Source organism: Podarcis cretensis, assembly GCF_951804945.1.
Source record: "Podarcis cretensis genome assembly, chromosome: 11".
Taxonomy (NCBI): Eukaryota; Metazoa; Chordata; class Lepidosauria; order Squamata; family Lacertidae; genus Podarcis; species Podarcis cretensis.
In genome coordinates, this window is record NC_137180.1 from 50,703,253 (window position 1) to 50,728,636 (window position 25,384).

The 25,384-nt window shown below is 44.5% G+C and overlaps 1 protein-coding gene across 3 annotated transcripts in view; it reads left to right on the top strand.

Annotated features, from left to right (window-relative positions):
• The window catches only part of CPLX4 (complexin 4), a 32,984-nt gene extending 12,280 nt beyond the window's left edge, over nt 1-20,704 (top strand). For 2 of the 3 annotated variants that reach the window (XM_079995147.1, XM_079995146.1), the window contains 2 exons: nt 17,163-17,291; nt 20,058-20,704. In XM_079995147.1, the coding sequence (XP_079851273.1) occupies nt 17,163-17,291; nt 20,058-20,285 (357 nt within the window). In that variant the 3' untranslated portion in view covers nt 20,286-20,704. The remainder of the gene's footprint in view (nt 1-17,162; nt 17,292-20,057) is intronic. The other variant, XM_079995148.1, reaches the window with a different exon arrangement.
• Nucleotides 20,705-25,384: the final 4,680 nt, after the last annotated feature.

Here is a 25,384-nt window from a genome sequence, read left to right on the forward strand (position 1 = left end):
TTGTTAGTCGAAAGCTCGCTTTTGCTGTGCCGTCTTAGAAGGAGCATGGTTAAGGAGGTGTGTCTATGGGAGCGGTCATGAAGGGCACCTGCACTTCAGCATGTATCACTTTGCTACTGGTTCGCACAGGATATGCCTGGTCAGGATCGGACCAAACCATCAATTGTGTGTATGTGTGTGATGGGGTCCAGCCCAGCCACAATCTCATAACGATGTTGTTCCAGGTGGGCATGTTCTTTAGGACTAACTCCAAAAGCTGCAGATCCACAGGAGTGGCAGCCTTGTGTGGTCAACATGGAGAGCCCATGCGCATAGAATTGTATGCACAGAAGTAGGAATTCAATGCTGTGCTAAGGTCATCATTCTGTCAGGTCAAGCATTTTGGTTTGCCAGACAAAACAATTGCCTTTTTCTCCCTGCTGTGCAGTGTTCCAAGCATTCTCTGACTCACCCCAAGACAATTTTGGTGGGGCATGGGGGAAGAGATGGGGGTAAAGGGCTTCTGCTGATGGCACTCACTACTTGAACCCCACCCATAACCTCTCCTTTCCAGATACTCTGCTGAAGGCTTGGATGCCAGTGGGGCTGGTTCAATGGCCGTAGTGCTACAGTTCCCTATCCATTTGTTTACAGACCAAAAGGAACAAAGAGGCCTATATCGTTGTGAGTTTGTTGTCTGGTTACACTGCAAATGGGCCTATCACCACTGTTTTGACTCCAGGAGTTTGCAGATACCAGACCCTCGATGTGTCCCTATTTTCCAGGGACGTCCCTGATTTAGAGAATCTGCCCCAGTTTCGGATCAATCCTGGAATGTCCCCCTTTTCCTTAGGATGCCTCTATTTTCACTGGAGAAATGTTGGAGGGTATGGCGTTATCTGCATGGCTGTCAACACTTCCTATTTTTACAGGGAAATTCCCTTATAGGATTCCTCACAAGAAAAGGGAAAAGTTGACAGCGATGGTTATCTGACCCCCAAGCCATCTGAAAACAATCCTGTATAGGGAAGTTCTTTAATGTTTAATGTTTTATTACCTTTTTTATATCTGTTGGAAGCTGCCCAGAGTGACTGGGGCAACCCAGTAAGATGTGTGGGGTATAAATAGTAGAATTATCATTATGGAATGGAACATCCCTATTTTCACCAGAGGAATGTTGGAGGGTATTAAATACTTAAAGCTTTCCTAAGAGCTGTGGGATGGTCCTCAGAATGGACACTTCACTTGAAGTGGTGAGTCTTCAATGAGTGCACTTGGCAGGTCTGTGTGAGAAACAACCGTTACAAAGAGGAGATGAGAAAGCGCAAGAGACATGAATTAAGTCAAGAATTGCACAGTGGCATATCACTGTGGTGTAACAGTTAGTATTGGACCAGGACTTGGGAGATCTGGGTTTGAATCTGCACTCAGCCATGAAGATCACTAGGTAGCCTTGGGCCAGCCAATGTCTCTCAGAACAGCCTACCTCACAGGGTTGTTGCGTGAGGATAATGGGGTGGGTGAGAACCATGTACACCACCCTAGGTTCCTTGGAGGAAAGGGTGGGACATAAATGTAATAATAATAAATAGAGCCCAATTGTCAAGAGTTGTGCGCAACAGGGAGGCACTGGCAGGTCCAGGGTAACTCCAATGTTTGCAGAAGCACAACATTTTGTTGTTGTTGTTGTTTAGTCGTTTAGTCGTTTCCGACCCTTCGTGACCCCATGGACCAGAGCACGCCAGGCACTCCTGTCTTCCACTGCCTCCCGCAGTTTGGTCCAACTCATACTGGTAGCTTCAAGAACACTGTCCAGCCATCTCGTCCTCTGTCATCCCCTTCTCCTTGTGCCCTCCATCTTTCCCAGCATCAAGGTCTTTTCCAGGGAGTCTTCTCTTCTCATGAGGTGGCCAAAGTACTGGAGCCTCAGCTTCAGGATCTGTCCTTCCAGTGAGCACTCAGGGCTGATTTCCTTAAGAATGGAGAGGTTTGATCTTCTTGCAGTCCATGGAACTCTCAAGAGTCTCCTCCAGCACCATAATTCAAAAGCATCAATTCTTCAGCGATCAGCCTTCTTTATGGTCCAGCTCTCACTTCTATATACAGTATAGATAGATGATAGATAGATAGATAGATAGATAGATAGATAGATAGATGATAGATAGATAGATAGATAGATAGATAGATAGATAGATAGATAGGTAATAGATAGATAGTGGGGGGAATCTAAGTGGGAAACTGCCAAATACAGCCCAGAGAGGACTAAGGCAGAAAGCAGGCAGACTGTTGAGAGGGAGTATGAAAGAACTGAAAACCAAGTGTGCACACTACTGGGGCTGATGGACGTTGTAGGCCAAAACATCTGGAGAGATTCTAGCTTGGCAAAGGTAGATCTAGCCTCATATGTATTTTGGACTTGAGCAAATGGAACATCATAATTTTGTCTTTATGATCAGATTACTAACTGATATAAATAGTGGAACGAACCCTTGGGCATCCTGAACATTTTAAGGCAGGGATGGGGAACCCCTGGCTCCCCAGATGCTGAACTCCAATTGCCATCAGCCCTGCATGGCAAATGATGAGGGAGGATGGAATTTGTAGCAGTCCATCAACATCTGGAAAGCCACATGTTCCCCACCCCTGATTTAAGGCGTTGCCAAAAGAGGGAATTGATTTACCTGGGGCAAGAAAACTGGGGCCGTCCTTAGGTGAAGGAAATGGAAAAGTAAACGCTTCATGTATAAAACATGGCATTCTTCAAAGGTTTAAAATGCTCCGTTCCTCAAACCACTCAGCCAAATGAATGTGGTGCACTTTGAAATTCCCTTTCCCGTTTTAATGCTCCCTTTTAATCCAGTGGTAATGCAAGCAAAATTCAGAGCCATTTGAATCAGGGAGACGGATACATTAGTTTAATTGGGGATTAAACCAAATTCATCTTCCTACTTCTGACCGCAGTGAACGTGCATATCCACACTGCAAGCTCAAACTGGCTTAGGGAACTCTGGGAATTATACTTCTCTGAGGGGCAAGAGGAATCTGGATCAGAAATTGCTCAGCACTTCGCGGGGCTACATTTCCCTGACTTTAGTCTACATTGCTTGGGGGGGGGATGGGTCTAGTACAGTGTTTCCCAACCTTGGGCCTCCAGATGTTTTTGGCCTACAACTCCCATCATCCCTAGCTAGCAAGACCAGTGGTCAGGGATGATGGGAATTGTAGTTCGAAAACAGCTGGAGGCCCAAGGTTGGGAAACACTGGTCTAGTAGACCCAATTTGAGTTGCACAACTCAAATTGATTAATTTTTTTGTTGGATTTATTTCAGCAACCCTAAATTTTGAGAGTCAGTAGCACAGATGTTGCAAACAATCCCATTAAATAAGATAATGGTAGTTACTCGGAGCTTGTTGGGGGTTGTGGAGGGGTCCCCATAACAATTCAAGCTTCAGGCCCCCCCAAAATGGATGTCCACCACTGCTAAGACCCCATGGTGATTTTGTTTATCATTTGTATCTCTCTGCGCAGCTCAGTAGTTCTATACCTGAGAGGCATCAAAGGGGTTGGTCTTCCAGATATGTAGACCAAAAAGAGCAGATCCCCATTTGTCATGTGTTTGTGGCATTGCTAGAGTTACAATGAAGTCCAAGAAACGAACACAGATAATAATAATAAAATTTTATTTATATCCCGCCCTCCCCAGCCGAAGCCAGGCTCAGAGCGGAGAACAACAGTAAAATGATACAACATTCTAAAATCATTTCATTATAAAATCAGTTCAAATCAGATTAATGGCAACCATTGGGCTAGAGTTCTGTGAGGATTGGCAAAGGAGGGGGTTAGGCTGTGCCCTGGCCAAAGGCCAGGCGGAACAACTCTGTCTTGCAGGCCCTGTGGAAAGATGTCAAGTCCCGCAGGGCCCTAGTCTCTTGTGACAGAGCGTTCCACCAGATTGGAGCCACAGCTGAAAAAGCCCTGGCTCTGGTTGAGGCCAGCCTAACCTCTCTGTGGCCTGGGACCTCCAAGATAAGCCCAACCATCGCTGCCACCAAAACTAAAAGAAGCCTCTCCAGACATCTTGTTTATTATGCATTCATGATTGCTTGTGCTCATGATGGTATTGGAGCAGTTACATGTGATCCCATTTTTATTTTATTCTTTGTATATAATTTTTATTAGTTTTCTTTTCTAACAACAAATATCAAAATCATTTCCAAACATACATTCTACATCGCCCCCCCCCTCCCACTGACATCCTTCAGCTACCCCTCTGGTTTGCTACATCAAATGATACAATCTGCTATTCCTTATCTGTCAAAATGTTATTACAATGTTATTCTTCATTCATTTTGTTAAATAAAGTTGTGAATGTTTATTCAAATCCTGCGACCGAGTCCATTTCTTTCAGTTGTTTCTGCAGATAGTTTATGAAAGGTTCCCATTCTTTTTTAAAATCACTATTGTCTTTTTCATGTAGCTTATCCGTTAGCTTTGCTAATTCTGCATAATTCTTCGATTTTTCCTGCCATTGTGCTTTCGAATGTATTTCTCCAGTCTTCCAGTTTCGTGCTATTAGGATTCTTGCTGCTGTTGTTGCGTACATGAATATTTTCCATTTCTCTTTCAGCATCCTTGATCAGAAATACCTATTAAAAATGCTTCTTTTTTTAAACAAATGTCATTTAAACATTTTTTTTCAGTTTGTTATAAATCATCTCCCAATTTTTTTTTATGATACTACATTCCCACCACATATGATAAAAGGTACCCTCCTTATTTTTACATCTCCAACAGTTATTTGATTCTGTTCTATACATTTTGGCCAGCTTAATCGGTGTTATATGCCATCTATACATCATTTTCATGTAATTCTCTTTCAATAAAATACAGTCTGTGAATTTCATATTTACTTTCCAAAGTTTTTCTCATTCTTCAAATTGTATATTATGCCCACATCTTGTGCCCACTTAATCATTACTGACTTAACTTCTTCCTCCTTAGTTTCCCATTCCAATAACAAACTTTACGCTTTCTTAAGTAATGTGAAATTGTCGTCTATTATCTCTCTTTGGAATCTAGAAATTGTATAACCAAATCCTTTCTTATTATCTTCCTCAAAGATTTCATTTATCTGTCTATGTTGTAGCCAGCTTTGAAGGTATTCCTTCAACTCCTCATAATCGTTTAATTTTAGCTTTCCTTCCTGTTCAATTAATAGATCTCTATATGTTGGCCATATTTCTTTCTTTGTTGTAATTTTAAATGATAGTGCTTCAATAGGTGATAACCACCATGAAGTTTTTTCTTCTAATAAGTCTTTATATTTTTCCCAAACTTTTATTAAAGATTTTCTTATTATATGATTGTGAAATCCTTTATGTACTTTGGTTTTTCCATACCACAAATATAGATGCCTGCCAAATCTATTATCATGTCCCTCCAGTTCTATTGCCGCCTCTTTCTCCAATTTGCTCCAATCCAGAATCCAAGTAAGGCAAGCGGCTTCATAATAAATTCTGAAATCTGGAAGGGAAAAGCCCCCTCTTTCTTTTACATCTGTAAGTATTTTATGTTTTATTCTCGGTCTTTTCCCCCTCCAGATAAATTTTGAAATATCTTTTTTGCCATTTTTTGAAGCAGATGCTATTACTTTTTGTCGGTATTGTTTGAAAGAGGAACAACATTTTTTGCAATGTATTCATTTTAATTGCTGCAATTCTTCCTAAAAAAGAAAGAGTCATACCACTCCAAATTTCTAGATTCCTTTTCATTTCATTCCACATTTTTTCATAATTTTCTTTATATATATTGAGATTCCTGTTTGTTAACCATTTTCCTAAATACTTTACTTTTTATGGCTTTCTATATCCAAACTCTGGGAGAGTTCCATCTTTTCTGATTCTCTAAGATTTTTGACTAATAATTTAGTTTTGTTTTTATTCAATTTAAACCCTGCCATTTGTCCATACTTTTGGGTTTTTTTCTATCACTTTAGGGAGAGGGTGGCGCTGTGGGTTAAACCACAGAGCCTAGGACTTGCCGATGAGAAGGTTGCGGTTCAAATCCCTGCGACAGGGTGAGCTCCCATTGCTCAGTCCCTGCTCCTGCCAACCTAGCAATTTGAAAGCACGCCAAAGTGCAAGTAGATAAATACCGGTAGGTACTGCTCTGGCAGGAAGGTAAACGGCATTTCCGGGCGCTGCTCTGTTTCGCCAGAAGCGGCTAAGTCATGCTGGCCACATGACCCGGAAGCTGTACGCCGGCTCCCTCGGCCAATAAAGCCAGATGAGCAATAAAGCCAGAGTCGGTCACGACTGGACCTTTACAGTGGTACCTCGGGTTACATACGCTTCAGGTTACAGACTCCGCTAACCCAGAAATAGTACTTTGGGTTAAGAACTTTGCTTCAGGATGAGAACAGAAATCGTGCTCCGGCAGCGCAGCAGCAGCGGGAGGCCCCATTAGCTAAAGTGATGCTTCAGGTTAAGAACAGTTTCAGGTTAAGAACGGACCTCTAGAACGAATTAAGTACTTAACCCGAGGTACCACTGTACTGTAATTACCAAATCATCTACAGATGATTTGCCTATCCCAGTTTTAATATTATTTGTGCCTGAAAACGTTCAGGGCAGTCATACTGCTTAGTTTCCAATCAGTACATGTCCTGCGACTTCTTGCTGAAACCCTGTAACATGTCATAGCACCAATGTTCTGGTTCCAGATTATAACGCTGAACCCTTGTCAGTCTATTCCCCCTTGTTTCCTGCCTTAGTGTCCAACTGCATCAAGCCAAAATCCAATTCAAGATGCACTTGTCCAAATAATCAATGAAACAAGCTTTTACAATGTCAGGATAGCAGTGTTAAGTGTTGGTACTGATATTTTTCCTGCACATGTTTTGGTTTTTAAAAATAATAATAATTGAATTAAGTATTTATCTGAAGCGATGGCCCAATTAAGTGCTCGGAAGTTTTCTCTGCAGCCTTTTGGTTTCTGTATAAATTAAGCTTTGGTAATGACATTAACAATCCACAGGGAATCTGACACATTCAGAAATGTCCTCAGGTAACCAATTATTGAATCCTTGGGGTCCTTCATTCATAATTGCTTAGGGTTACAATCACCGAGGCTATGGAACAGCAGGGAAAAAGCGTTAAACTTGGGCCCATGCGCAGGCACCTTGTTAAGGCGCAACTTAAAGAAAAGTTAAGAAAAAAATCTTCGCAGGAGCTGTCAGGTCTCGTAATGTTCACTTTGCCAGACCTTGGGGGTTGGGAACCATTTTTCTCAGGGAGCATGGAGGCGGAGAAGTCTTTTGGCATCCGACTTCCACTGCAAATCATGCTCTATAGGCTAAAATAAAGTAACGGACAAGTAGGACACAAAACATGACCAGTGCAAAACATGACTCGGGTTAGGTTCTTCAAACCCACCAACACAATGTATTCTGCTTTTACCCAAATGTGGATGTGCTTGATGAGGGCAAAGGACAAGCTTACAGATTGTGTGGTGATGTGCCCCCCATTTTTCAATACATCCCCCTGCCTGTAAGAAGGGATGGACACATTTGTCAATGTTGGTTTCTCTCGGTTTCTTGTTTTTTCCAATCTCAAGATCAAGTTTGCATCCGTTTCCCTTAATAGAATGCATCACTGCATATTGTTGTATGCACTGTAATGCACACTTCCCCCTCGTGTAGGTGCATTTGTACCAACAAACAGAATTTGAAGAAGGGCAGATTTTGAACTATGGCTGCATTTTGGCTGCGTACTGTTTGAAGAAGTGCAAATTACATTAAAAGGTGAAATGAACTGAATCTCTCCAGGATCGCCACCTGTAATCTTGATTTGTTCAACACAACCACCCTAAAGCCTGCTGCTTTTTAAAAGCATCTCCTCCCACTTTCCCTTGTTGCCTCTGATCCTATGGGAGCACCTACAGTTTGCCCCCTCTCTTTTCCTTCAAATGCGTTCTTTGAAGCCACATTTTTCATGTGGCCTCTGGGTCAGCATCGTTAGGATACAGCAGGGCAGTGGCAGAACTGCAGATGTACTGTACAGCAGGGCAAGGTGGCATGGGCTGGATTCAAACTGGTTTATTTCAAATCATAGAGTCCCATCAGAAGAAAGTGGTTGAAGCAATTGGTATTAAGAAGAAAATATACCGTATTTTTCGTCCCATAGGATGCTCCGTCCCATAGGATGCACCTAGTTTTTTGGGGGGGAAATAAAGGGGGAAAATTCCCTTTATTTCCCCCCCAAAAGCAGGTCAGGGAAACCGAACCAGGTCGAGGAACAGCGGGATGGCGGCGCTGCGCCTCACTGCTGTCCCCTGAGCTTGTGGGGCTGGCCGATGTCTGCCTGGCGCAAGGGGCGCTCTGCTTCTGGGCGCCCCACCCACCGGGCAGCAGGCTGCTATCCGCAGCGTGGGGAGCCCTGCGGGGAACTCCCGCAGGACTGCCTAGGCTGCGGATGTGTTCCCGAAGTGCCGGGCGCTCTGCTTTCAGCGCGCCCAGCGCTCCGGGAAGCAAGCTACTATCCACAGCCTAGACAGCCCTGCGGGAACTCCTGCAGGGCTGCCTAGTCTGAGGATGTCTTCCTGAAGCCTGGAGAGCGAGAGGGGTCGGTGCGCACCGACCCCTCTCGCTCTCCAAGCTTCAGCGGAAGCCTGCATTCGCCCCATAGGACGCACCCAGATTTCCCCTTCATTTTTGGAGGGGGGAAAGTGCGTCCTATAGGGTGAAAAATACGGTATGTATCGGGGTGCATATTGATATACCTATGTCATAGAATAGACCCCAAGGAACATCTAGTCAAAGTCCTGCAACGCAAGAATCTCTAACCTCTCCTGGTATGTCCCACGGAGGACCTTATGGTCTTCAAATAAAAACATATTGGAGATCCCAGGCCACAGGGAGGTTAGGCTAGCCTCAACCAGAGCCAGGGCTTTTTCAGCCGTGGTCCCGATCTGGTGGAACACTCTGTCACAAGAGACTAGGGCCCTGCGGGACTTGACATCTTTCCACAGGGCCTGCAAGACAGAGCTGTTCCACCTGGCCTTTGGCCAGGGCACAGCCTAACCCCCTTTCTCCTTCTGTATTCTTCACAGAACCCTAGCCCAATGGTTGCCATTAATTTGATTCTGAATTGATTTTAGAATGTATTTCAATTAATTGACTGTGATTTTATGTAAACTGTGCTGTTTTTACTGTTGTTAGCCGCTCTGAGCCTGGCTTTGGCTGGGGAGGGTAGGATATAAATAAAATTATTTATTATTATTATTAATGCACTCAGGACAGATCAATTAGCAGGGAGCTTCAGAGCATAGGTGGAAGACTGAATCATGGAAAATGTGGAACTAACATTACATGGCACTTCTACAAGTGCAAGTTCCACAGACTGAAGTGGCCATGGAGCATATCCTTCAGGTAAATTGGTCCCAAGTTATGAAGGGACACTTTCAACAGAGCCCAGTAACAAATCAGCAGTGTGAGGATCAAATCCAGATATTTTCTTCTTCCTCTTTGACCCTCCTGCCACACTTCATGCAGGCTTCCGGATTCAGAACGGAATACAATACAGTGTTACCTCGGGTTACAGACACTTCAGGTTACAGACTCCGCTAAACCAGAAATAGTACCTCGGGTTAAGTACTTTGCTTCAGGATGAGAACAGAAACCATGCGGCAGCGGGAGGCCCCATTAGCTAAAGTGGTACCTCAGGTTAAGAACAGTTTCAGGTTAAGAACGGACCTCCAGAACGAATTAAGTTCTTAACCCGAGGTACCACTGTATCTGAGAATACAAGACGGGTCTTTTCTTGTTGCCTAAACCAGGCTTCCCCGGCCTGCAGGCTTCTGATGGAAGCTGTAATCCAAAACATCTGGGAGGTACCAGCTTGGAAAGCGGGGGTGCCAACTCCTGGGGGCTGAGGCTTCTCCTGAATTTTTTTTGGAGTGGGGGCCAGCAGTGCCGGAGCAAGTTGATCGGGTGCCTAGGGTGGCATGTGTGCCCTGCACCCAGAAGCGGGGCCAGCCAGGACAGGACACTCCGCAAGGCCTCTGAGGAGTATGCCTGCCTCCTCCCACTCAGCCACCCTACAGCTGAGGGGGAGGCAATGGGCAGACCGTTTGGGGCAGAGCAAAGCCTGCAGGCACCCAAGCCACTACGTCACTCCCAGGAGAGATGTGTGGCTCAGGCGTGCTGCAGGTCCCGCAGTGAGTGCCGCCGGGCCTTTTGTCACCACCCTCAGTGGTGAAACCCGGGGCGCCCACACCCCACACCCCTTCCTCCGCCCCAATGTCCAAAAAGCATGGAGGTGAACTGCGGAGCCCTGGCTCCTCCTAAATATCCTGACATCATGTGTACCCCATCATCCTCGCAAGCTGGCGCCTCTGTGGAGGCTTGGCCTAAAGAAACACAGCCCCAAACATCACTTTCAGTCCTGTTGCAGATTTGAGCTCCTGACAACATGTGTGTTAACTGTGCAAAAGCAGAAGAAATAGTGCGATTGCTTCACTGCATGTCAGACTTTGCGACTCAGGGCCAAATTAGAAGTGACGTTAGTTCCGTGAATGTAGTGAACGTGCACTTTTAAAAAACATGGTAAAAAATATGGAGGAAATCTGGTTCACCTCAACTTGCTTGCTTCATCCAGGCAGAATCAGAAATCCCCTACTCATTTGTCATGCCTCAACTTGCAAGAGAGAGGAATACCAACTTTTACTTAAACTGGCAAACATTCAGCTCAAGGGTAATGATAAAATCGAACAGAACCAGGCTACAGAAGAATCTGGCACCAGAATCCATTTGATTCTGGGGAAACCTAGGTTCAAGTTTCGGTTTTGCCATGAAACTCTCTCAGCCTAACCTACCTCTCAGAGTTTTTGAGGGAGATAAAATGGAATAGCCCCCATTACACTTTCTCGAATTTCTTTAAAGACGGGCAGGAATGCAAATGTAAAATATATATTTTGATGGGCAGTCTGGTATAAAACTGATATACTGTTCTCTGGTTAAAGTGATGTCTGGTGATGTTGTTTTTTAAAAATGTAGGTAGCTCTCAGAAGATGTACTTTAGATTTTAGTCTGTAAGAGGCCCCAGGTTCCAATGCAAGACTTAAACCTTCAGGGTATTTGGGGCAGACTTATATGACAAAACATGTCCTTAATGAACCTTAATCCTATTAATAGGATTGTCAGGGTAGATTTGTCATTGAAAAGATGTTTTCATCCATGAGTCCTATGGCTTGCTCATAAGTGGAACTCTATTGCTGGAATGCTAAAGGGGCATTGAAAGTCACTTAGCGCAGGATTTGAAATATATAGGGACTCTCCCCACTAAATTTCCTCCCTGGTTTACATGGCTGTTTTGCAAGCAAATGTGTGTACATCAGATGTATGCCCAACCTCTGCAGTCCATGAACAGTGGCCATAATGACTAGCAGCTATCAATCACTGTATCCTCCACAAATTTATCTAATCCTATTTTAAAGTCATCTAAGACGGTGGCAATCACTATCTCTTGCTGGAGCAAATTCTATAGTCTATGCACTGTGCAAAGAAGTACTTACTATTGCCATCAGTAATAGTAAGTCAACATTCAGCTTCATTATAAAACAGGGAGGGAAAATCATCTATCTGCTCAGTTTGCCCATAGCTATGCCCAAGAAGGTTAGTGGTTCGAATCCCCGTGACAGGGTGAGCTCCCGTTGCTCGGTCCCTGCTCCTGCCAACCTAGCAGTTCGAAAGCACATCAAAGTGCAAGTAGATAAATAGGTACCGCTCCGGCGGGAAGGTAAACGGTGTTTCCGTGCGCTGCTCTGGTTTGCCAGAAGCGGCTTAGTCATGCTGGCCACATGACAAATGCCGACTCCCTCGGCCAGTAAAGTGAGATGAGCAGCGCAACCCCAGAGTTGTCCACAACTGGACTTAATGGTCAGGGGTCCCTTTACCTTTACCTTTTTATGCCCAAGACTGCATCAGAAGGTGGGCTGGGGCTGGGTAACTTGAATACCTTGGTTCAAGTCCGACCCTCCAGAGCAGAAGAAGAGAAGAAGAAGAGTTTGGATTTGATATCCCGCTTTATCACTCCCCTTCAGGAGTCTCAAAGCGGCTAACAATCTCCTTCCCCTTCCTCCCCCACAACAAACACTCTGTGAGGTGAATGAGGCTGAGAAGACTTCAGAGAAGTGTGACTGGCCCAAGGTCACCCTCTTCTGCCTGCATCCCAACTTGTCAATATCCTTCTTAAATTGTGGAGCCCAAGTCAGAATAGAGTGGGACTATTACTCAGGGCAATCTTAAGCATATCCGGCTCTGTGGTTCAAAGATCCCTCTGGCGGCCCACCTCCTTTCCCAGAGTTGGCAACCTTTCCCCAAGCCTCTGCGGGGATCGCTCTCCTCCTGCGGAGGCTTGGGAAGGAAGCTGCATGCCCGCCAGCCATATGGTTGATGGGGCACAGCTAATAGGCGTCCAGGGAAAGGGGAGGCCACTGGCAAAGCCGCACAGCTCCCCCACTTGCTTGGGCGCCCCGAGAGGCCAGCGCCCTGGCGCAGTGCTCCAGTAAGCCCAATAGGAAAGACGGCTCTGCTATTGCTTTCCTTGATCTGGGCTTCTAGACTTCTGCTGATGCAGCCTAGAATAGCATTCGCTTCTTTTTTGCTGCTGCATCACACCGTTGACTGATGTTAAGCTTGTGGTCTACTAAGACCCCTAGATCCTTTTCACAGGTATAACACTGTGAACTGCAGAATGAAGGCACTGGGGCACAGGCAGTTCTTTGTTGCAGTGCAATGTGGTTGAGATTCCTGCATTGCAGGGGTTTGGCTCTTGGTTTCTCTTCCAACTCTACAGTTCTATGTGGTGAGGAAGGACCCGGACAACCTGAAAAACATGAGGGCAATGTTCCTTGAACAGAGGGCCAGGACTCATCAGTGGGCCTTGAGGCATTTTCAGATGGGTCTTAGTACCACAGTCTGACCAGTGACCCCTCACCTGCTTGACCAACCCCTTGGCCTTGTTATAGGCATTGGTTAGACCAATGTGGTTGGGAGCCACCAATGTCCCAAGGCTGAGGGAGGGAGGAAGTTCTCCCTCCTCTGAGGGGAAAGGGGCAAAGGAGGTGCTGAAGGAAATGGGATAGATGGAGGGGGGAGTGTTATAAGACAAAGAAGCAAATGTAAAAGAAAAGGGCAGTGGTTGTGGTATTGGTGTTGGGAGTAGTGTACAAGCTGAGTGAGAATGGAATAAGAAAATACAGGAGATGGGTATTAGTACTTTGAAAGGCTTGTAGGTGTAAGGAAGAGCATCAGGATCAGTAAAAAAAATATATCGCAGAATCAAATAAAATGGGGAGGCGGAATCACAATGCCTCCTTAGCACAAGGAAAGTGGAGCTATGGAACTCCTTGCCACATGCAAAATGCTCTGGCAAAGAACGTAGCAATTTCCACAGGTGGATTAGGCATTGGTAGAGAAGGATGTAATTGTCAGCTGATTATGCCAAACTCCGCCTCCTTCTGTCACCATTTCATGACTGGTGGACCCAAGTAATTTCCAGGCATCTCGTGGGCTCTGGGGGTAGGAATTTTGAGAACCCCTGATGGAGGGGATCACAGATTTCCCTTCTGGTGAAGGTCGGGGGTGAATGTGGGTCTACTTAGGGCTCCTCAGAAAAGAGATACGAGACTTTATACAGGCCCAAGAGGATTTTATTTCTTACTGAATCCGTTTAATTGACCTATATCTGTTAGCCAGGCCAGCATAATGAATGGTTAGGCAAGAAAAGCAGTTCAGTACCTGCAGAGCCACCTAGTGGTGGAGGTTAGTTTATTTACCACCCATAATCATGTAGAAAAATCTTTTGCTGAAAAGGTCTGAACAGCAGCCATTTACATTTGTTTGGATGCATGAATTGCTACTTGTTAGTTTGTATTATTTATGGATCATCTTCCAATGGAAACTTGCTCAAGGAAGGGGAACTGACATTCTTTTATCCTCATCTGTTTTGGCTTGTTTGTTTAGTTATAGTGATAAGCCCCATAAAGTAACACAATTCATTAGAAACACGTAACAAACCACTAAAGAATAATTACTGACAGCAACAACAACAGTAATCAGGTCCTTCCTTCTCTAGCTGCATGCTGAAAAAGATACATCTTTAACTGAAGGCCCAAACCACATTCCTTGTGCTGCGAAGGCAGCACAGGCCGGTCAATATGTTCTGACAACTGTTCTTTTAAAAAACGTATTGTGGTCGAGATGCATGACAAAAAGAGCTAAGGGCTACAGAAAGAGGGCGGGTAATAGTGATGTTCAGTCACTGAAAGACATTCAAAATAGGATGCCAGGCAGCTAGGGGAGTGGGGTGGGGAGAAATTTGATTCGGTTCATATTTAAAGGTGAATCTACCTGATTTCCAGTTTATGGAACAATATGCAAACTGAAGCACAGCCATCCCTTAAATTCTTACGTTTCCGAATTTTGCAGTGCCAAATGATGTGTACAAAAAATGCATAAACAAGAGCAAATTGTGCATTGAAATGCATATGTTAGTGAAAATGACATATAAGGACACATTTTTCAGGGGGATGTGCTTTACTTGGACAAAATTGTATCTTGGACAAAATTGCATGCAAAAAATGTTCATATTAGGAGAAATTCGCAGTCAAATGCTGGTAAATTCTCATAATAACTCTTTTTTTAAAAAGGAAAAAAGGAAATTGATGTGGAAATGTAAAAAAACTGAACTCAAGAGTGGAAAAATGACAGACTGGGAGAAACTGAAATTGACAGATCTGCCCATCCCTAGATGAAACCCATTCCTATGCAGGCTAATTCAGAAGTTTGTCTCAATGGGCTAACTCTAAAGTAAGTTTGCATAGGACTTGCTGTGTTTCCTATGGCATTGTTTCCTATATATCTACTGTAATGCCTTCTTGATGGGACCAGTCCTTTCTTCAGACAATGGCCATTTTGTTTAGATTTTTGCTGTGATGGACCCAGGCTTTCTATGTACAGGATTTGTGTGTGTGTTTTTTAAAAAAACAAAAAATACACACAGTTCACCCATCAAAGATAAGCATTAATGCTTCATTAAATCTCCAGAACGAACGCTGACAGCAGCTAAAGGCCAACAGGAATAAGCATCAATGCTGTCAGCAGGAGGTGTTTCAGAATGTAAGATGGGATCGTGCATCTGAATAAAAGTAGGAGCAAATGAATGAATGAATGAATGAATGAGTGTGCACACAGTGCATGAATAGGCACAACCCTTCAGGAGCAGAATGGGTTGGCCAGCTACTTAACCAGTTATTTACTCACATATTTATTCTTGGTAGACAGAATCCCAGTGCATTGTTCTGCTTTAGCATTTGCAAACCACAATATTCAGGAACGAAGGTGTCACCTGATACTTTGGTGTTTGCATTGAAATAAATGAGGAAAGTGTATATGTATAGGCAACAGCATATACATAGGTAATTGCTTCATACAATAGATAGATCAGAGAATTGTAACAAGGTATACATCTGAATCCATATCTGAGTCTAGGAAGGAGAAGGAGGAGGAGGAGAAGGAGGAGGAGGAGGAGAAGGAGGAGGAGGAGGAGGAGGAAGAGGAGGAGGGAGGAGGAAGAGGAGGAGGAGGAGGAGGAGGAAGAGGAGGAGGAGGAGGAGGAGGAGGAGGAGGAGGAGGAGACTATTTATATCCTGCCCATCTGAATGTGTTGCCCCAGCCACTCTGGGCAGCTTCCAACATAATGAAAACATAATTAAGCATTAAAAATTAACAAAATCCCTATACAGGGTTGCCTTCAGATGTCTTCTAAAGGTTGTTTAGTTACTTATCTCCTTGGTTAGGAGGTCACATAACTCCATACCCTCCAATATTTCTCCAATGAAAATAAGGGCATCCTAAGAAAAAATGGGACATTCCAGGATCAAATCAGAAACCGGGATGGCATCTATAAGTCCAGAACTGTCCCTGGAAAATAGTGACACTTGGAGGGCCTGTATTGCTATTAATGATTTGTTTTATATCACTGTAGACTGGCTTGACGAAAAGTGGTAAAGGTAAAGGTAAAGGGACCCTGATCACTAGGTCCAGTCGTGACCGACTCTGGGGTTGCGGCGCTCATCTCGCTTTATTGGCTGAAGGAGCCGGCGTACAGCTTCCGGGTCATGTGGCCAGCATGACTAAGCCGCTTCTGGTGAACCAGAGCAGCACATGGAAACGCCGTTTACCTTCCCGCCGGAGCGGCACCTATTTATCTACTTGCACTTTTGACGTTCTTTTGAACTGCTAGGTTGCAAGAAGCAGGGACCGAGCAACGGGAGCTCACCCCGTCGCAGAGATTCGAACCGCCGGCCTTCTGATCGGCAAGTCCTAGGCTCTGTGGTTTAACCCACAGCGCCACCCACGCCCTGTTATAAAACAAGCAAACCAACCAACCCATGAGAGTAGATGGAGTTTCCTGCTCAGCATCTGACCCTTTTCCAAGTTTAGTGCGATTAGGGTGGAAGGATTCACAATACCAACTGTGCCCTGTTTGTGACTTTCTTGGGGAGTTTGGCTAGTAGCTACTGCTGACAGGCGAACGCTAGACCAGAGGTATTGTTGTCCAAACCCAACAGGTCAGTCCTTGCATTCTTGTACCCTGGAGTAACTGCCCTGATTAACTGTGTCTTATGAGAATATAACCTCGTTTATATAGTGTGAAAGTATGTTCCTATCGAGCAGGTGGTGAAACAACGAATCTGTCAAATGAAAAGGGAGGTGACCCATGCCTGTTAGCTTTCTTAAGAGAGAACAGGTTCACCTTTGGCACACACAATAAAAGGCAATTGAGTGGGCCAGATTTTACATTTCTGGGTGATTTTATTGTTCATTATTTCACCCTTCTGACTGTAACAAAAAAGCATGTCTGGCATGAATATGATGTAGTGGAAAAAAATATGTATGAATGGATAGTAAAGGCTGACTTGGAATGAAAGAGTTGGTCAGAAAAAGTGACTCATGGTGCTTCTAATTTAGCACTGTGAAGCAGGCAGTTTGGGAGGACTTAAAAGCAGCTGAGTTCAGAACGAGCCACTGCCATCTTACCACCATTCGTTAGACCTGGAGCTCAAGGAAAAAGACATTTCAGTGCCAATTAAATTATATCTCCCCCCCCCCCACCTTCAGCTTTCGCTTGGCAAATGGCTGAACAGAGCAACTCCATGTCTCAGGGTCCTTACGGCTAATCGGTGTTCCTGTAACAGTCAGGACGCAAGGGTTTGCTGCCAGGAAATCCTGGCTCAGTTCATGCCACATGTGACGGATTTCTCCCTCCAACCAGTTCTGCCAGTGGTTGACTCACTACAAATCCTTATCCTGAAGGTCTTGTTTATATCTGTAAGTTAAATGTAACAGTGTGCAGTGGCTCTGCATGCAGTCCAAGTCACAAGTCAAATCAGGGTGCCTTGAGGTGTCATTGTTTTGAATGCCAAGGTTGAATCAGGATGGTAGCAAGGTGTCCCAGGTCAAGAGTAGCAACATCCTCTCGGCCTGCAAAGCCTCGTTTGTCGCCCCCACACACGAAATGCTGCAGAGGTGTTTCCTATCACCTATCATCTATCATCTATCTATCTATCTATCTATCTATCTATCTATCTATCATCTATCATCTATCATCTATCATCTATCTATCTATCTCTATCTCTATCTATCTATCTATATCTATCTATCTATCTATCATCTCTATCTATCTATCTATCTATCTATCTATCTCTATCTATCTATCTATCTATCTATCTATCTATCTATCATATATCTCTATCTATCTCTATCTATATCTATATCTATCTATCATCTATCTATCTATCATCTATCTATCTATCTATCATCATCATCATCATCTATCTATCCATCTATCCATCTATCCATCTATCTATCTATCATCTATCTATCTATCTATCTAATCTATCATCTACAGTGGTACCACTGTTCTTGAATGTAATCCATTCTGGAAGACTATTCAAGTTCCGAAACGTTCGAAAACCGAAACGTAAAGTGGTACCTGAAAATTCAACTGAGAAAATTGAAAAACACGCGGCGGAAGCCGTTCGATTTCTGAGGCGTGTTCGAAAACGGAAGCATTTACTTCCGGGTTTTCAGCACTCAGGTTCCGAAATGTTTGTCAAGAGAGACATTCGAGAACCAAGGTACCACTGTATCTATCTATCTAAAGGCAAAACCAAGCTGACCATAAGGGGAATGGCCTGTTGCTGTTTGAGTGAGGAGCAGGAAAGAGAGAGAGTGGAGCAGGAAGACGGATAGCTCTTAGCCTTTAATCAGAGGAAATTATTTTGCCAGGGCCCTCCAATCACTGTGCATTAGGGGAGGGACCTTGATGGAAAAACATTTTGCTTCGTGTGTGCTTGTTGCTCTCTAGTAAGTTCTGTCTCTCTGGAGCATGGCTGCTTGGAAACTTATGGTGAACCAGGCGGTGTCCTTTTTCTCACAGGCTCGCATCACTTTCCATTTTTATTACCAACAAATCAGCTTTATTTTATGCTGTTTTTTCTTATTACTCTTTTTCGTTTCATTTGTTTGTGCCATTTGTGTGTGTGTGTGTTGAAGAGTATTTGTAGTACGGTGTTTACTAGTGCTATTTTTTTCATAGAAAAAGAGGTGCCAGAACTCCCCATGACCGCCTCCCTTGTTCTCTTAGAATGGCAATGGCACCCACCTGAGAGGTGCCGGAACTAGGAGAGAGAGAGAGAGAAAAGAGGGGTTTTCTTCCACCTCTTTCCCTCACGGCCCTTAGAGAGACCCTTTGCCATAGCCTGAGCAAGGATTTTACTGGCTTAGCCTTCTAATGCATGGAGTGCTTTGGGATGGGAAGGAAAGAGGCAATTGACTGAAGATGCATTGCCCAGGGCTGCAGCTGAAAATTTTTAGACCCCCCCCCCTTCTTAGATGGTGATGTGTATTATTTTTATTACCTGAAAATGTGGTGAGCTAACATGGCTACACCAGAAGGTGCTCCCAATCATTATGATCAGGGATGCCAACTTGAATAAAGTATGGGTAGGGGACACCCCCCCCCCCGGTATAATGATCACAATACATGGGGCACGCATGTCATTTGAATGGTAATCCCCATCAAATATTTTACTGGGGGGGGCTGAAGGGACCTCGGCCCCTAGAAGTTGGCTCCTATGATTATAACGACAGGGGCACTGGACTTCTGCCCCCAAAACCTACCCTGCCCCAACAGCAGAATTCGCAAATTTGTTGTGCAGAAAAAAGAGTTGCACGACATGGCGGGGGTACATAGCTGTCAACCTTCCCTTTTTTGGCGGGAAATTCCCTTATTCCAGCGCCGTTTCCCGCTGCTATCCCAGATTTTTAGATATCCCGTAGACTGTCCCCGGGACAGGTGAGGCTGCTGATCCCTTATTTTCAAATCTGAAAGTTGACAGCTATGCAGGGGAAGTCCTGCTCACCCTGAGCGGGACTGAATATTTGTTTTTGCAACTGCAGCAATGGCTGCATTGCTAACTGGGCATAGAAGTATTACAACGTTTTTGTGAAATATAAGAATCCAAAATTCCTTGTCCTTCTTCCTTGTTGGCACCTGTCCGTCTTGAGAGACAATGGAAGGGTGTACCATTGGTCAAACTGTTGGAGACCTACAGAGCCTGCCATAGCTGTGGAGGCCAGTACAAGAGAGACATGTTTTATTGCAGCTGGGGCAGGTGAAGGAGTCTGGGTTTCCTGTTAGCATGGCGTTTCTTCTCTCAGCAGTCATTCCTCCTCTGGTCACTGCTGCAGATACGCAGCCCGACTATCTCTCTCCAGGCACTGTGGTCGTCTGCAAAGGATTTGAACACAGAACCAGACACAATGAGAAAACAGGAAATAAAAGAGTTATAGCAATTGCTATTCCCCTCCCCCCCCCCCGGTCTGAACTTACTGGTGCACGATTGAGATTTGACTCGATGGGATAATTTAAATTTAAGTTCTCCCTGCAGAACATGCTCATCACTTCTTCTACTTATATTCCTTTCCTGTTCCCTTTCCCTCCTTGCTCAGAGTGAATTAGATGAGAATCAGATCCAGATGGCTGGGGATGACGTGGGCTTGCCGGAAGACCTCCAGAAAATGGTGGCGGAAGATCAAGTAGAGGAAGAAGACAAGGATTCTATACTCGGGCAACTTCAGAACATCCAGAACATGGACATGGATCAAATCAAAGAAAAGGCCCAAGCCACCTTCACTGATATTAAACAGGCAGCTGGGGAGAAGTGTTCTGTAATGTAAATAGAGACATTTACAAGATCTGTATACAAATACCCCATAGAAATGGAAGGCTGTGGCTGCGGCAGCTACTCACTCTCTACCCCTCCACGAGGAAAGATGTGTGTGTGTGTGTCCCCCCAAAAAGAAAAAATAAGGGTATGTGTGCTGACATATGATGGTGGAGGCAGAGGGACCCCAACGTCGCAGGTAAATATCCAAACCTAAAGCAGCAATTGCAAATGTTGTTTAGTCGTTTAGTCATGTCCGACTCTTTGTGACCCCATGGACCAGAGCACGCCAGGCACTCCTGTCTTCCACTGTCTCCCGCAGTTTGGTCAAACTCATGTTGGTAGCTTCGAGAACACTATCCAACCATCTTGTCCTCTATCGTCCCCTTCTCCTTGTGCCCTCCATCTTTCCCAACATCAGGGTCTTTTCCAGGGAGTCTTCCCTTCTCATGAGGTGGCCAAAGTATTGGAGCCTCAGCTTCAGGATCTGTCCTTCCAGTGAGCACTTAGGGCTGATTTCCTTCTGAATGGAGAGGTTTGATCTTCTTGCAGTCCATAGGACTCTCAAGAGTCTCCTCTTTTTAGATTTTATATTTGCAATTGCAAATACACTTGCTCATATAGGTCCCTGCCAACGCCCATCATGGTGTCAGGTTCTGAATTACGTGGCAAGAGCCACTTGTGAATGGAAGTATTCTCAACTGCTTAAAATTATTTTGCTTTGCAGGATTGAAGAGGAGTACGGCAGTTCACACCTTGGGTTATTAGGACAGACTTTCCTAGATAAAAAAATATTAGAGTTGGGGTGTTTCTATTCTACACGAGGACTTTGCTGAGCCGAAGATATTCCTATTATATTCCAGTGGGGGCAGTGATGTCATAGAGTAGGGTTGCCATTCCATCTGCCCCATCCCAGCATGCACCATGTGGGTACACCATAGAGACAGGAAAAGGTAAAGAGTGATCCTCACATGCACACTCCTTGGCTCTTCTTGCAAAGCAAGTCTCTGTGCAGAGAGCAGGTGTGTCCATAGAGATCGGGAAAAGTAAAGCGTGATACTCGCGCACACACTTCCTGGTTCTATTTGCAAAAACCCAGACATTTTGCCCATTTTTTAAAAAGTCTCCCCGGATGGTGATTTCGCCCTTGGAATCCCGAACATGTCTGGGAAAAACCGGACATATGGCAACCTTATTGTAGAGTGAAAGCAGAATATGTTTAAGATAAAACCTACTTACACCTTCCAAACTTCTTCTCTCCCTATTTATAATGTAGATTTTATATTTGCTTGAAAGCAGAGAACCTTCCTTTAAAAAAGAAAAGAAAAAGGTCTCCAGTGTTGTTGTTTTTCAGAACATTAACTGTTTTATCACTGCCACTTTAATACAGGACATATTATTTAACCAACTCAGCATGCATCAAATCACAGAACTACTAAAGGTTTTCTGACACCTACAACTTTCAGCCAAATGACTATAACTTCGCTAAGGCTTATTATGTGGCTGCTATCTTTTTCTTTCCACTCCCTGTGCTTTTAAGAGCAGCCCAATGCAGAGAAGGTTTTCTCATCTATTACTCTTAATAATAAAAAAGTTTAAACCATAACGGAGCTGCTGTATTGCTGAATGAGCTCTCCAGCTTTGGAGTTCCCCCAAATATTGAGGTTTCCACTTCTTGCATGAATGTTTACACTTACCCAGAAGGCTTAATGGAATTATGTCAGGTGTTAGCATACAAAATAAATTATTAAGGCCGCATCCAAATTTCCAGGAGTGCTTTCTGAATAGTGATTGGCCCAAGGAAATTTGCAGCTGCGTGGAGATTTGAACTTGGGTCTCTGCCGCCGCCATAATCCAGCACTCTAACCTAGCCTTCCACAATCTACTTTGTTTTGAACTACAACTCCCATCAGCCCCAGCAAGCATGGCCATTGCAGTCCAAAGCAACAAGATGGCACTAGACTGAGGGAAGGCTGATCTAACCACTGGATTCACACTGTCTCTCAATAAATGGCATGGCCAGACTCATGCATTTTTGTGCACATTACTTGCACTGGAAAATTCAGGGAAGTGCAAATTCCAAAGGACGCCTTGTTTTGGTTGTGCATATCATTTTGGAAAATGCAAATTAGGAATGTCATTTAAATGTGAACTGAGCCGAATCTCTACCCCATTCCTAGCCACCTCTTCCTTCTAATACGGTTCCTCAGATTTTTGACTTAGTTTTGCTGGCTGCACCAGTATTAAGAGTGTGGGGGCAGGGTAACTGCCATCTGAAAGCAGCCTCTGTATGGGCAAAAAGCTCTGTGGCTCTTTTTCACATTGCAACTCCAGGCACAGAGATTACTTGTTTCTAAGTACAGGGAAAACATACTTCTACATTCGACCCATGTGCAGATTTTCCATACTGTATCTCTTATGCCAGAATAATATTTCTGATATTCCTTATACTGGGTATGGGAGGGGGAAATGTAGTTATTAAACTTTTTCCTCCTACCAACTGCTTTGGGGCATTTTGTTGTTATGATTGATTAACTGTACACTGTTTCCCTTATGCAATTATAGTATTGCATGCCACCTCAGTCTCCGACTGGTGCGCTTACCCAGGATTCATGTTTCCTTTTGGAAATGAGGCACAGCAGAGACTGTGGTGTCTTTATGATATATGGTTTATTTGCACATATCTACAACCTGAGTTTGCAATGAGGGGTTCACAACATCAACACCCCAAAAGGATCTTGTTTCTCCCTTAGCTGCAGCCTTGGGGTTGATCAGAGGTCTGACATAGCACACACACACACCCTCCTGAACCTTCCCAAGAAGAGGAGAACAGTGGTTTGCAGAAGGTCATAGTTCAGAGGCTGCAGAGGGGAGAAGCTGGGAAATATTGGGAGAGCAGAAAGGGAGAAGCAGGGCAGAGACAGCTGATAGACTCAGTGTCTTTAGAAAGAATTCCTGACCACCACCTCAGGGCCAGGCGTGCATTGAGAGTAGTAGAACAGAAAGCTCAAAGGCAGAAAGCACAGATCAGCTGACACAGGGATGGTGTATAATAGGAGAGACAGAGAGGGTGGGACTTTAATCAGAGCAACGTCATTACCTAAGAGGCGGCATCATCCGTCTCTGTGAATATTGAATAAAATACCATGGTAAGAATGTCTTGTTTTCCCATTTCTGGCTGCCAGCTGTGAGGAGGATCAGATTCCCTGAAGCCTGACACTCTCTCTCCCTGCTTGGCGCTTTTCTTCTAGGTCACATCACACCCACTTTCAGCTCTAAACTCTGGCTATTGTCCTTCTCACTATCTGCAAGTTGTGTGAGGAGCCCCACCGATTTGCCATCTCACACAGAGCCCCCTTTCCTTTGTTCTCTTTATGGCCCAACACCCAGGTGATTACCTCATCATGAAACTAGCCTAGCTTATATTTTAACACTTGCAGGATCCAGGGATCAGAAGACTTGATTAGGTTTTAACACCTGTTGGACCCGGGGATTTTAGGGGCCTAGCACCCACAAACACATAGCAATATATTCTGTATTCTCAAGTCACTAGGGAAAGTTTGGGCTAACAGTACATGTCTATTCAGAAGCTCAAGTCCCACTAACTTCAGCTGTATGCAAATGAATCCCTCCTGCAAAATTGTGACAAGTCCACTTCCTTCCATATGCTGCTACTCAGCTTTTCAAGAAAACAACTTGCAAAAGTTGAAAATGGCTGCTCCTCCAAATCAGGTGGAGGCTGCTTGGCAGGGGGTTGGACTCAATGGCCCTTGTGGTCTCTTCCAACTCTATGATTCTATGATTCTATGATTCTAAGTGTGGGAGGGAGGGGTAAGTTTATTTCACAAATCCAGCATGGTTCAGACATAAGCCTCTTTCAGAAGACCTTAAAGCCTTTCTAGTCTGGAGGAAGGAAGGACAAGTGACCTGCTTCAGAACATAAAAAAACCCTCCTAGATCAGACTCAGGAGACATCCAGTACAGTGGTACCTCAGGTTAAGTACTTAATTCGTTCCGGAGGTCCGTACTTAACCTGAAACTGTTCTTAACTTGAAGCACCACTTTAGCTAATGGGGCCTCCTGCTGCCGCCGCGCCGCCAGAGCCCTATTTCTGTTCTTATCCTGAAGCAAAGTTCTTAACCTGAAGCACTATTTCTGGCTTAGTGGAGTGTGTAACCTGAAGCATATGTAACCTGAAGCATATGTAACCCAAGGTACCACTGTACAGAATCCTATTTGCTATGGTGGCTAACACTGAATCCCTGTACTTGAGTGGTGAATTATAGAATTGTAGAGTTTGAAGGCACCTTGGGGGTCATCTGGCCCAACCCCCTGAAATGCAGGAATCTCAACTAAAGCATCCAAGACAGATGCTAAAAAACATCCAAAGAAAGGAATCCACAACCTCGAAAAGGAGTCCATTCCACTGTCGGACAGCTTTTACTGTCAGAATTTTTTTGCTGATGTTTAGTCATACTCTCCGTTCTTGTAACTTGAAGTCATCGGTTTGGGTCCTAGCCTCCAGAGCAGGAAAAGACAAGCTTGCTCCATCTTCCATGCAGTTTAACCATTAGCTACCTCTTCCTTTGTTGAGCTTATCTGATGAGTTTCTCTTTGATAAAAAGCTTATTTGTTTGGCATGCAAGAGGTTCAGCAAATAGCACCCCCTGGAGATGATGATGATGTCGTCCCTTCTGTGAGCAGAGTGGTGGCACTTCATCCCTGCTCAACTGTGCCACTGGGTACAGGTCTGAAAGACACATGAAAAACCCGACGCCACTTGATTCCTGTCCGCATCGGGCAGAGGTTTTCCCCCCGTTGTGCACACAGCCAAGTAGATTTATTATAATAGGTAGCATCATGCTATAATTATCCCTGAAACTCTTTTATTAAAGAAGCAGGACCTGCTAATCTACTAGGTGCCTGGAAGAGTTTCTGATTATCGACTAATCCTTACTAATCCCTTACAAATCTTATCATTCACCTCATGGCAGCACCGGGCAATATTTTCCCATGAAAATGAAGTTGTGGGTATGGACCTTTTGCAGAGAGAGGGAAACAGAGAAAGCACACGGGGGGGGGGGGGGACTTCTTTTTCAACAATACCATAAC